Source organism: Lutjanus erythropterus, chromosome 13 (genome assembly GCF_056507025.1).
Source record: "Lutjanus erythropterus isolate fLutEry1 chromosome 13, fLutEry1.hap2, whole genome shotgun sequence".
Taxonomy (NCBI): Eukaryota; Metazoa; Chordata; class Actinopteri; order Lutjaniformes; family Lutjanidae; genus Lutjanus; species Lutjanus erythropterus.
Genome location: NC_139329.1, coordinates 32,344,468 through 32,358,691, shown reverse-complemented (window position 1 = coordinate 32,358,691; position 14,224 = coordinate 32,344,468). Strand labels below are relative to the sequence as shown.

The following is a 14,224-nucleotide window of genomic DNA, read 5'->3' as shown; positions in this document are numbered from 1 at the left end:
GGACCTTGCCCAACGCGGAAGTGACGTACGGCGGGACCATCGAGGGACAGTTTCGGTATTTACAGAGGAGCCCGTCAACTGCATGAAACCGTGTGGGAGCCCGCCGCGACCTCCAGCCGGGCTGCCGCCGTCAGATCAGAGTCATGGCGCCCTTGTCTTTGCCCAGGCTGTCGTCTCTCGTGAAGCGCGCGGACTGTCTTCAGAGGACGGCCGTCTTCTGTAACGCGCTTCGCGGCTCACAGCAGCGGCCGCTCAGGTCCCGAGTGTGGAAACGGAATTTCGGTGCAGTCGCACATGGAGTCGGTCAACTCCTGTCACAGCGACCCAGAGCCAAAAACTACGCAGCAGCTGCAGCAGCATCTGTCTGCAGCAGCAGCTCCTCTTCAGACGGTCAGGACGTAACAGAGAGACTGTGGTCTGTCTACAAAGAGACCAAGAGACAGACTGAAGGTATGGACATGTTATAAAATAAAACAGCATTCATTCACTGGGATGCAGCACTGCGGTAAATACTAAGCTGTTGTCGCCTTATTATAACCCTGTTATGACTGATGTTTCCAGCGGACTGACGCACCAACCAGTTCTGCAGCCTGTCAGACCATAAACTGGTCCTGCACATACACTGTGCTAACAGGCTGGGATACTTTGTTTAATACATAAACGAGGTGAACTAAAAACATGAACACTTGGAAAATACAATGCAGTAGCCATGTAGCTAAGGAAACCTTATTAAATGCAGATTTAGTTGATTTTTATCAGACTGATTTTTGTAGATTGCTGAAGTGCAGCTATTAGTCGATTAATTGTTTAGTTGTCAACTATTATATGACTCGCCAACTATTTTGATAACCGAGTAACCATTTTGAGTCATTTTTTAAAGTGAAAAAGTCAAAATTCTTTGATTCCAGCTTCTCAAATGTGGATATTTACTGTTTTCTATGACAATAAACTGAATATCTTTGGTTTGTGGACAGAACAAGGTATTTGAGGGGCTTTGGAAAACACTGATCAGTTAATAACTGACAGATTAATCTGCAATGAAAATAATTGTTAGTTGCAGCCTTAATTCATGCATAAATGGTGTGGACAAAACAAAATGAACACCTATGAAATATGTAGATTGCTTGTAAACTGTTCCTGTTGTGCTGTGTATCATATTTGTTAGACTAAACATGTTACATTAGTACACATCTTTTTTCTGTGGATTACTGTCTTGCATATAAACCAAAGGGTTTTGGAGGTGCAAGCTAAAATTTAGGCTAGCAAATAGACCACTTCCTTTACCTCACAGAGCGGCACATACAACTAGATCTGAAGACTGGGTCACATAAAGTTATAGGACTGAATGAAGAAAGGCTGCCTTCTGTATGTACAATAATGATCAAACTAAAGCTAATCTGTCCTCTTCGGTATCACTTGGTGTTTTTAAAGAACCAGTGACTGAGCTACTAGAGGATGTGAAACTGTCTTTAAGTGTGCACACATGGGGAGGGGCATTGGCTCACATTTCGGCCTATACATATATGTATAAATGTATGTTTATAATTGTGTTTTTATGTGTGTGTTTTATTCCCTTTCTGTGTTTTCTCAGGGCCTCACTAGTCTCAGTGGGTCGTCTCTGCTAAAAAGCTACCAGCCCAATAAATTCTTTCCTCCTCTCAAGGCTTGTTTGAGCATGAAAGAGGCCCACAAGAATTACACCATGAAGATTTATATTCAAATTATGAAAAGTGTTGCGACTGAGAAATAGTGCAGGGCTCGTATGCGGCTTATCCAAGACCCTTGGTTTATCAGATGTACTTGTGTCTTGAGATATGCCTCTCTTTCATCGCGGCATATATTATTGCCACATGAAAGGAAAATGCTGGCTGACCTGAGGTGTTTCTCTCCTTTTAGATTTGATCCCAGTGATATCCACCAACTCTGTCAACCCAGACACCATCTTCGCCAACAATGAGATGAGCCTGCGCGACACTGAGATCTACGGCTTCGATTATGACTACACCCTGGCCTTCTACTCCAGTCACCTCCACACCCTCATCTTCAATATAGCTCGGGACATCCTCATAACTAAGCACAGGGTGTGTGTGACTCATTTACAGCCCCTGGCACTTAAAACATTTCTCTCCAGATACAGAGTGAATCATTATTCTCTCCTGAAACTAATTGAACGGAGCAGGACAATGTACAGTCATGTGTTTCCCGTCGTGTTGTTCGGATCCGATCAGGATCACACAAGAACAACATTGCCAAAGTGCAGCTGAGCGAGGCATTAAACCCCCTGAACATTTCCAGTAAAGTCTAAGAGATCGGTAGTAGAAACTTTTGTTTATGACTGAATGTGTCGGAGAGTGACAGGCAGCGTAATTATCCCTTATTGAAAGGGACAGTTTACCCCCAAAATCAAAAATCCATATTTGTACTGTACTGCTTTTTATCCATCTAGATTGTTTTGGTGCGAGTTGCCAAGTTTTGGAGATATCAGTCGTAGAGATGTCTGCCTTATCTTAAATATAATTGAACTAGATGGCACTTGGCTTGTGGCGCTCAAAGCACTAAAAACATCAGGGATGCCAAATTTATTGGCCACCAATCGCTGGCCATTATTTGGTAAAAAAAAAAAAAAAAGTGATAGGGAGATCAGGATTAATGCTTTCTTGTTGCTGCTTGCGAAAAATGATCAGTGAAGCACATTATATTAGTTTACCAGCGAGTTTTGACCTCTTCAGTTTGGCGACAGCTCGGACATACAGCAGGCTCGCTGAAGCTAACGAAACTGTGATTTATTCATCTGGAGATCTGCGATCTGCAGATGCTCCTGTTCAAGATGAGACCAAACTTTTTTATGCATGCCAGTTTTTAAGCCACGACAAATACTAAAATGTGGCCTAAAACAGTCCAGGTAAGCCTGTAAAATAAATAAAATAAATAGATAAAAAGCTGAGGGATTTTTGATTTTTATGACTTGAACAAAACTTCGGTCAAAATATATGACAGTGTTTGTGGTTTTGTTTGAATTTAAAGGACTTTTTTAAGCACTTTGTTAAAAAGGGGTCTATTTGAAGGTCTTCCAGTACCTGATTTTTTTTTAATACTGCTCTGCCAGCTGCTGTAACAAAACAAGAAAACAATCTATATTGGCTGATATGACTCATAGATGGTCAGCAATTGATATTTTTAAAAGAACATGATCAGTTCATCTCTAAAAAATACATTTGAAAGCCTTAAAAACTGCTTCTACTGGTCTGTGGATTATCTTGATTAACCCGGTCCTGATTTCTGGAAAGTGACATTGATGTTTTTCACATGTTATTTTGGCCTTTTGAGCACCACAAGCTGTTTGAGAGAAGGCAGACATCTGTACAACTGATATCTCCAAAACACAGCAATTCACGCTGAAACAGTTTAGATGGATAAACAGCACTACAGGGCAGAGGAATAATATGCATTTTTGATATTGGGGTGAACTGTCCCTTTAAGGTGTAAACTGAGCTACAACTTTGTTGCACCTTCAAGCATCATTTTTACCCATCTACCCACTATACTGATGTTGTCCAGGTGTTTCAAGATTCAGCAAGTCCAGTCTAATGGCAAACCAATTTTTATTTTCTTTACATTAGTATCCAGAAGGTCTGCGGAAGTACGAGTATATTCCTAATTTTGCTGTAAGAGGACTTCACTATGACGTCCAGAAGGTGAGAAGTTCTTTTGCTTGTCTAAGTCAAAAATAGACAGCTGTTTTATATTTTGCATCAGTTGCACTGGAAGGTCATTTTTGTGTAATTATTTGAATGATATGATAACAGGCCCTGCTGATGAAGATAGATGCTTTTCACTACATCCAGTTGGGAACCGTCTACAGGTATCTGTGATTTAAAGCACCGAACACTTAAGGCTACACATCTTACAGCTTTTCTGTAGTTTATTGTCATTTTTAGTAGGTAGCACATGTTACAAATGTCATGTTATTGAGGATTTGATGCTTTGCCTCTTATGCAGGGGTCTTCATCCAGTTCCAGATGAGGAAGTAATCGCCATGTATGAGGGTAGTCACGTACCTCTAGAGATCATGAGCGACTTTTACGGCAAGGTGATGATAATGTCCTCCTTTTATCTATGACAAGAGGGACACTTGCAGAGATTAGAAAAAAAAACAGCAGGAGAGTATAATGATGTTAATAACTGTCCTGCAGAGCTCCCACGGCCACACCATGAAGCAGTTCATGGACATCTTCTCCCTGCCTGAGATGACCCTCCTGTGCTGCGTCAATGACTTCTTCATGAAGCACAACATCGACTATGAGCCGGTCCATCTCTACAAAGACGTAAAGGTGAGCCGTCTTGTTATTGTTCTGTCATCTGTGATGAATGTTTGCAACAGTCTGACAGTTTGGTTCAGTAGCGCTCTGCTTTTCAGCCCAACCTGCTTATTTAAAGCCTGGTTCGTTTTGCGGTCTCTGTCTGTTGAAAGGAGTTTTTCCTCTGCCACGGTTGCCAGGTGCGTGCTCATGGTGGGAAACGAGTAAATAATGTTATGAAGAGTACGGTCTAGACCAGAGGGGTGTACTTAATATTTTAATCCTGTCTCCGTTTTAACCTGGCTAGATCACCATGATAACTTCTGTTGTACTACGAAGGAAACTCAACACAGCCAGGATTTCTTTGCATGAGCTGGCTCGACAAAACCTAAAACCCCGCTCATGCAAAGAAATCCTGGCTATGTTGATTTGTAGTAAAGCCCCTGGCTCTATTTGTAAAGTTCTGTTATGATCTGGCACAATCTAAATAAAATTGACTTGACTTGCTTTTCCCAGTTGCTTTATCTCCCCGGGGTTAATGTGTGTAAAGATATTAAATCCCTCCACTTGTCCATGAATGCTAATGTATTTACATGTTTGCAGTGTACTCCAGCCATTCAATACCATCTTAATTTTAGCTCTGAAAACCGGTGTCTAATTTTAGTCGAGCGAGCCCGCCTCCAGCCATCTGCGTCTGTTCTCTGGTGGCTCTGTTACTTCAGAGGGAGAGGGACGAGAAATCAGCGCTCTGTTCTCCCTTTGAGGGCAGCTGTCATGCCGGTCCTGTCTATTCTGTGTGACACTGTAGCGTTTTTGACAGATCGCTGTCATTAAAAGCCCTCACACGCGCTCTCTGTTCCACGAGTGCCTCTCATATCTTTTCAAGGACACCCTCCTCCATCTTTTTTTTTGTCCTGCCAAGTCTGATTTATTATTCAGCATTAACCCTGTCATTTTTTTTGCTTACTTTTCATTTGACTTTTGTGCACATCAAATGGTCTTTGCATATCATAAACCTCCTTTAAACATGCGACTTTGCAAATCTATTTACTCTTTCACTGATTCAAAAGCACAAGTTACACTGTTGCAGATGTTGTGGAAACTTTCTCTCTGTGTCACAAAGTAACTAAACCCCAGGGTCTGCTTTCTTCATATTTAATTTGTATTCAGAGATGCATGTCTTTGTGCTTCCAAGTCAACCGTTTATATACAGAGCAAAGCGTTGCTACTGGAGCTGAATGCTAACATTGTGTCACTGAAGTCATGACTTCCCGGCTGAGGGCTGTTTACTTTTTCCTCTTCACAGGAAGCCATTAGAGATGTTCACGTCAAGGGCATTATGTACCGAGCCGTGGAGGCAGATATTGGTAATATTCTTTGATTTATATTACTTTGTTCGTGCTAATATAAAAGAAATTACACGGCTACATCTGAGTTGTTGCCGAGACATAAAAAAATAATTCAGTAATAATGAGACTGCGATATAGAAATAAAAAGCAGTGCAGTTTTGTTTGTGCAAATTATATCAGTTTCTCTTCCTCTGTTTTCTCATTTTCCAGAGAAATACATTTGCTATGGTGAGCAGAGCCACGCTGTGCTGAAGAAGCTGTCAGAGCATGGAAAAAAGATGTTCCTCATTACCAACAGCCCGTTTGACTTTGTGTAAGTGTGAGCAAACAAGAGTGCAAGTGGCTGTTGGCTTGACTAATTAAAAACGTCATGTATCTGTGTGCTAATATTTAATTGGTGCTACTGTATAATGTCCCGACTTTTATAGACGGGCAGCCAGACATCAAAGGGCTCTCCGTACACAAGTGTTTGTAATTCATTGTTAGTCATTGACTGCCAGCCGCTTTTGAAGTCGGGTTTGATTGCACAAAATAACCAGCTGTGCGTATCCAACCTCAAAAGGCTTCCAGCGCCCCAAATCTTTAAACCTACTGTACGTCCTCGATTTAATGGCTTGTTAGATTCAGTCAAGGGAGAGGCTGTCTGCACCCTGAGATTTGCAGGTTTATACTAATGCAATGTTTTGGCCTCGACATCATCCCGGATCTATATTCTTCACACGTGTTTGCAATCTGTCTGTGATTTTGTCATCCTGATTTTTATCTATTGTCTTTCTTTCCTGGAATACAGACCCTTCCTTGTTGATCATCATGAGATTTCTTCCATTATTACCTCCACCAAGGGAGTATGTTTTTGGTGCTGTTTGTTTGTCAGCGGGATTACAAAAAAAAACTACAGGTCTGATTTTCATGAAACTTGGTGGAAGCGTGTAGCATGGGCGAAGGGAAGAACCCATTCAACTTTGGAGCGGATCTGAGTTATTTATCACTTTCGTTAACATTGACCGGCAATACAATGACTCCATATCACAGTCCACGCATCCACATATGTCCAAAAAGCTTCTAGCAAGACGTTCAGATATTGAACTGCATGTCCAAGAGGGGTCGTTGTAAAACTCTCATATATTGATCCTGATTTTCACGCCATGCAGATGAACAGATATGGTCCTGGAGCGATATAGACATGATCTGCATGGCTTGCAGACGCCTCGTGTTTGTTGGGATAATATTGACTGTGAAGTCTGTGTTTGCAGATTTCTATTTCATTGAAGAATGGACTGATGGCCTTGGTGGAGGTCTCTGCTCTCCGAGTGCCCTATTGAAATGTTTTTTGGCGGAGGGGGGGGGGCTGAGTTTTTCTTTCTTGGAGGACAGATATAATGTATAGATTGTAAAGCTCCTTGAGGCAACTTTGTAATTTGGTGATATTGGACTATATAAATAAAGCTCACTTGTTTGACTTGCGAGGTCCTTGCAAGTCGAAAAGACCTTGCAGGCTGAAACACTGTGTTAGTAAAAGCTTGCAAACTTCAGTATATGGACAGCCTCTCCTTTTTCTTGGGTGCTGGTTTATCCTTACATCTATATTCATCCGTGGTGCTGGGGTTAGACGTGCACACAGTCCACAATTTCTGCAACAAACAGAACAAGGTTGAATGTTACAAGGCAATGTCATTGAGTTTTGCTTAAAAGTAGAATATGTAGGATTTGTCAGTTGCCGTTTGTTAACGCACCAGGAAGATAGTTGATTGTTAAGTCTCATGCCCAGGATGTCAAATACCAGCGTAAAATAAGAAGGTATGAGCGGAGGATCTCTGTGGATGTTGGCACTGCCACACACTTCTGGTGGGTCGTGGGTGATGATTGAGAGGGATTATTTTTGTCTGAGCCCACGAATTGTTTTTGGGCCTGCATAGCTTGCATTTAAACTCACCAGCAGCACAAGATGGACCTGTTATCGCTGATGTATCACCGTTCCCTCAGCTCAAGTGTTTGTGACCCTCATGATGAATTTGAGATGTTGCTGACAAGGTGCTGTCTTCATCCTTTTCAGGGACAGAGGAATGAACTACATCGTAGGGAAGGACTGGAGGGACCTGTTCGATGTTGTGATTGTTCAGGCTGACAAACCTGGTTTCTTCAACGACAGGAGAAAGTAAGTGTTTTGTCTGCAGCTCATACTGTGACCATGCTGTGTCTCTCGTATCCTACTGGGCCACAACACTTGTACACTGTTAGTACACTGAAAGCGCATTGGTGTGTGTTTGTGTGGGAGCTGCCAGTATTATAGGAGGGTAAGATTTGTCTTTGTGTATTTTTTCCCCAGACCTTTCAGACGAGTGACAGACAAAGGTGCGTTGCTGTGGGACAGGATTCACCGACTGGAAAAGGGGAAGATCTACAAACAGGTGCCAGATGATTAGCATGAGATGCCAGTTTAAAATTCCCGACAAATTTCTCCTGAATAAAATACAGTATTGATTTTTTAATGTGTGTACTTGTGTGTGTTTGATCGCTGCAGGGAAACCTTTATGAGTTCCTGAGACTCACCGGCTGGAGAGGATCCAAAGTGCTCTACTTTGGTGATCACATCTACAGTGACTTGGCAGTAAGCAGCATCCGGGCGTATTTACAAACAACGGACTCATTATAACCTCACAAAACACTGTGGTATGAAAGATTAAGATATTATGAACAAAGAGGGGGAGCCCTGCTTTGACCACGCTCCATTTAAGATAATTGCGTTTCGTGCAGTTAATCTTTATATGCAACAGGCTCAATCTTAACGTGCTGTTAGAAAATGCACAAAGCGAGATGCTGAGCGAATGCTTGAAATAGAACAAAGACACTAAAATAACTGGGCTGACAGTGTAATTATTCATGCATTAAACCACAGTTACTGTAGCTCCGTGTTGGCTTTGGTTGACATTTTAATGAGTGTCAGTGTGTCCCGATGTATCACACCTACCACTGCACCTTATTTACCTTTTTATACCTGTAACCTAGCAACTCGGCAACAGCTGCACTAAATAAACTAACAGGCATCTTTTTTTTTTTTACCGTGTCATGATGAGTTATAACAACTTGGATATATGAGTGTGTCTGATCAGCTGTAAATGGTGATAATCAACGGCAGACTTTACATCTTTGGCATAATGCCTCGCTGGTTGCAGGCAGCCGGCTGTCAAACATCTCCCCTTGCTTATTTAGGAAGATGGAACATGGCGTGTGCGGTTTACACCGACCGCTGCTCACAGCCCGTCTGAGAGGAGATCATTACTGCGAGTGGACACAGAGCAGAAGCACCTATGAATTGCTGAGGAGTTGCAGGAGGGGGAAGGATGGAGCGATATTGTATTTCCGCATTATGCATAAACACAGAAGAGTCCTAAAAATGTTCGCACTTCCCTGGTTTCATTTTTGCAGGGTTTTACAGTCGCCTGTTTCACTGAATGTGGGGCTGACGGGGGGATTGGTGCAGTGTCAGCAGTAATACGATTGCTGCACTGGACTGCTGGGAGCTGAGCAGGAGGGCAAAGCTTTTGATTTACCACTCGATCGACGTTCTGACCCTCACCTGTGGGCATGAGCTTTGGGTAGTGAAGAATTAAGCTACAGGCACAAGCAGCCGAAATGGCTTTCCTTCATAGGGTGGCTGGGCTCAAGGATAGCACTGGCAACATGGGCCAAAAAGCCTGTAAATGTGGTGGCTCAAATAGATTTTTGGTGGCCCATAGTAAAGGCAGTTTAATGCAACTTAAGACAGCCTTCCTCAGCTGCAACACTTGAGTTGTCTACTTATCCCATGAATTTGGGAAACTGTGATGTGGTGTTTCCTGAAGGCATTGTTGCAGATGATAAATGAGCTAGACTTCTCGTCTAGTTAAGGAAACTGGCAGCAAACACTGCAGCACTGAGGAATCCGGATGTTTTTGGAACGCGTAACATGATGGTGAAGGCTCACAGTAGGCAGATAAAACTTTGTGTCCACAGGGGGGCAACGACATGGAAGATTTGGTGGCGACAGAGTAACTTTTCGTGGCCCAGGCTATAGGACTTTGGTTAATGTTGAACCCTGCCTAGAGATCTGGCATCCGGAGGGAGCTCAGAGCAGAACCGCTGCTCCTCTGAGTTGAAAGGAGGCAGCTGACGTGGATCGGGCCTCTGATTAGGATGCCTCGTGGATGACTTCCTCTGGAGGTTTTCCAGGCACGTCCAACTGGGAGGAGAGCTCAGGGAAGACCCAGAACACGCTGGAGGGATTACATATCTCATCTGACCTGGGAATGCCTCGGGATCCCCCAAGAGCAGCTGAAAAGTGCTGCTGGGAAGAGGAAAGTCTGGAATATCCTGCTTAGCTTGCTGCCAGGAAACTGGATGGATGGATGTTTGCACTGATTACTTAATGGGTCTGTATTAAGCTTGAGCTTTAGGTGTATAACAGCAGCCAGAGCAAACTACATTGATTGTTTACTGGGCTGTGAGCATTGTCAAAGGCACCTGAGTATGCAACACTCAGCCTCCTGTGACTGTACAGATCGAGTGGGACATTGCAGTCGTGCTGCTGTTTGCTATGTGGCTAATAGAAACAATGTGTTTATGTCATAGTTGTCCAAACAGGTAATTATAAATGTGAATATGACACTGCAAATCAGGTTTTCCTGCGAGTTTATAACCCCATTGATTATTTATAGCATCCTCTTTCATCTATTATTGCTTAACTCCAGCGTATATTTGAGATGTTCAGTCCTTGTTTGTCCATGTTTGATGAACTTTGGTTGGTTTGGCCTGCTTTCAAGAGGACAATTACCCCAACCGTACACATGTAGCATGTATATCGATAGCAGTGCAGCTCATGTATGCCCAGAATTAGCTGTAAACTTCATTTTCCAGTATACAGGATGAAAGTCTTCTTTGCGTTGTCTTCCTAATAATCTCTAACACTTTGAAAGACAGTAGTGAATTCCTGAACTATTAAGTCATGGTGTACACAGTAGTTTTGATTCAAGACTAGTCGTCTGGTCTTTTGTTTTGCAGGATCTAACACTGAAACATGGCTGGAGGACGGGCGCCATCATCCCTGAGCTGAGGAAGGAGATCAAGATCATGAACACGGAGGAGTACATGCACATGATGGCCTGGTTACAAGCTCTGACTGGCCTCATTGAACAGATGCAGGTCAGGAGACTTAAAAACACGCGTCAGTCTTTTGCTTTTTGCCTCCATCTTTACATTGTTTGTGCTTAAAGTTAATATGTTACAAAGCCAAACTAGATGAGACAACAACTCCTATTGACCCACATTACTTAAGATTCAGATTACTTTATTGTGCATTAAATTCACTTTAAATTCACATTCGACAAGTAAATCATGAGAGTCTGTCTTGGTTATTGTTCTGATTAGGAGACCTACGTGCAAATTTTTTTTTACTGTGCCTTTAACTTCTATGCACTTGTCTCAAACAGGTCCACAGAGATCCAGCATCTCAGGCTGTGGTTGAGGAGTGGATCAGAGAAAGAGAAGCCATGAGGTAATGGAGAGAACTACTCTGGCTCTCAAGAGCAGTTGTGATAATTTATTGGCATCTTATAAAAGTGATCTAACCTCACCTTGTTGGTGTGAACGTGTCTTGATGACAGGGCGCAGACGAAGGACATCTTCAACGGTCAGTTCGGGAGTCTCTTTCGGACGTACCACAACCCCACCTACTTCTCCCGCCGGCTCTCTCGCTTCGCTGACATCTACATGGCCTCCATCAGCTGCCTGCTCAACTACGACCTCCAGCACACCTTCTTCCCTCGCCGTACTCCCCTGCAGCACGAGTCCCCCTTCTGCCCCGAGCGCCGTCCTGCCGACATTAACGTCTCCTCACAAATCCACAGGGCCAAGTCCGACTAGACAGAGAGGATTGTTAAACAAAGTTATGAAAAAAAAAGACAAGGGTTGAATGATCTCCATCGCTTAGGGTGCTTTTTTAAAATTTCAAGACATGGCATTTTAGAAGATGCATGCCACACTTTAAGATGTTTTAAGATGCGTAATTAATAACAACCATGTAAGCTGTTGATATTTATTAAGCTTTAAAATAGTTAGTTACGTACTTCTTCTCATATAATTCAGTCTTTAAGAAGAACAGGTTTAGTGCTTTTTAAAGGGACAGTTCACCCCATAATCAAAAATACACATTCTTCCTAGATTATTTTAGTTTCAGTTGCAGAGTTTTGGAGATATTAGCCATAGAGTTGTCTGCCCTCTTTCAGTTTTATGTAGGACTTATTTTCTTCTTTCTTTACTTTCTTTCTACCAAACGAGTTTTAGCCTCTCGTCCATGAGTAGGTGCAATGCTTTCTTCTGTGCTAGTGATGCATGGACTGCAGTTCCAACTGCAGACACTGCTGTAATCTGCAGGTCAGACAGGCCGGGTCCTAAAAATTACATTCTGATTAATAGTGGATGGATCACAGGTGAGACAGGGTGCGTCTGAACAGAAACAGAGACGCTGTGTGTGCATTTGTACACAACAGAGCAGCATAACTTAATTGATTATTTAATTCTGTTATTTTTTCCTACAGTTTCCTACAGGTTTTTTGCTTAAATGTGTCCCACAATATTTGCTGCAGTGACATAACTGCAGGCATGGAAATTAAACTGAAATCAGCCTCTCTAATCATTTAAGTATATCATTAAAGAATACACTCATGCGTACATCACACAATGAATAAGTCACCTGGAATGCCTGCACTGCTTGACATAATTTAAAAGGCAATACAGCCCACAGAGATGAGTAGAGGTGTCAGTTCGGGTCTCGAAATTGGAGAGAATAATACTTTCCGCTGGTGGCAGGTGGATGATTTACGCAGACATGTGGACTCAGATGAACTCAGAGCCCATCTGTGCATCACTGTTCAGCGCAGTGATACAGTTGGTGAGAGTAGATTGATAACAAAAACAGTTCCTACGTGAAACTGCTCACAAGAAGTTCTGTGGATCATCTTGTGTAACCGGGTCATGAGTTCTGGAAAGAGACATGACTGTTGAGTGTTTTTTGGTGCTTTGAGCGCCGCAAGCAGAGAGTGATCTAGTTCCATTATATTCAAGAGAAGGCAGACGTTTCTTCAAGTGACATCTCCAAAACTCAGCAAATCACGCCAAAACAATCTAGATGGATAAACGGCACTACAGGCCACAGAAAAATATTTATGTATGTTTTTGATTTTGCATTGAACTGTCCCTTCACAACATGAAAACACTGTATTTTACGTTTTCATTTCACAGATTGAATGCACTGATTGTTTCAGGTTTGCGTGTGTGTGTCAGTGTGTATGAGAGAGAGGAGGGGCAGTGAGAAATTATGCAAAGATGATGCAGTTGCACAGTTTAAGCAGTAGGGGGCAGTCACACTCCAGGCCTCATCATGGATCTTGAATGGGACACGCTGTCTGTCTGTGCTTTTTTTAAAATCCTTTAGTTCTGTAAAACTTTAAAATGAAATGGATGTAACATTACAAACTTTGTTGCCTTAATCTCCTGCTCACATCACTGCAGTGTACTGTATATATATTTTTGTAATAGCCTGATATAACTGATGGTAATCAAAGGTTCTCAGATTTTGCCAGCCAGCATCTTCATTCATTTCATTTTTGAACTGCACATTGTGGTCCTTACTGCACACTTATGCTCTGAGGTCTTTGTTCGTACTGTACTGTACAACGCAGCCTGTATGTCTCATTAAAGCAGTTAGAAATGTTAACATTTGTCAGGAAAAAATAGAGCATCATTGCTATATTTAGCATGAGTGTTGCTATTTGATCTGAGAAGGCAGCAGTGAGTTTGACACTTTTGCAGAAAACGTGTGAAATGTATTCTCACGTGCTGAAACGAGGGCTCGGGTAGAATATACTTCATATGTAAGCTGGAATTTTTGAGGTTCAACATTATTTGAAAAGGGAATTCTTAAATACCAGTGGCCACAACCAGCACCTCATGGTTTATTAGTGTTTCTGTGATGAAGTGTATTTTTATTTCACTATTTATTAAAATGGACCTGGCTTAATTAATGATGTTTGTGTGTTTATGTTGTGAGTTGAGAACAATTTGTGGTTGGATAATTGTTCTGTAATTAGATTTAATTAGTAAGGATGTATTTATTGAATGTTTACTTAAGTAAAACAAACAAAACAAGCATACAACGTAGTGAAATCAACTTATCTTTTCTTATTAATATAACCTAAGTATATTACTTATATTTAAGTTAATTAAACTTAAAATTTCTATTTTCCAAACACTTTAGCACTAAAGTCTTTTCACTTAAAATAAGTTGAATGAATGTACTGTACAGAGTTTAACCAACTTATTACATTAAGTTTCAAGAGAAAGATAAAAGATGAAAGAGAAATATGATTAGCATATTAATCAAAGAGTGCAAAATTCAGAGGAAAAGGCTCTGAGCAGTGGACATTGTTAAGAGTTCAACTAGGAGGACCCAAATGCAGACAACCGGAAGCAGAGGGGAGAGTTCAAGAGAAATTTAATCAACAAAAGACCAAACAAATACTTACATGAACAGTGCAGGTGAAT

The 14,224-nt window shown here is 41.8% G+C and overlaps 1 protein-coding gene across 1 annotated transcript; it reads left to right on the top strand.

Moving 5' to 3' along the window:
* nt5dc3 (5'-nucleotidase domain containing 3) lies at positions 1 to 11,181 on the top strand. Its single transcript, XM_084734216.1, has 13 exons — positions 1 to 450; positions 1,897 to 2,081; positions 3,621 to 3,695; positions 3,807 to 3,862; positions 4,000 to 4,090; positions 4,194 to 4,331; positions 5,605 to 5,665; positions 5,858 to 5,960; positions 7,701 to 7,802; positions 7,974 to 8,055; positions 8,169 to 8,255; positions 10,685 to 10,825; positions 11,113 to 11,181. Exons 1-13 carry the CDS (start codon positions 144 to 146, stop codon positions 11,179 to 11,181), a joined length of 1,497 nt encoding a protein of 498 aa, XP_084590342.1. The 5' UTR covers positions 1 to 143.
* The last annotated feature ends 3,043 nt before the right edge of the window (positions 11,182 to 14,224 follow it).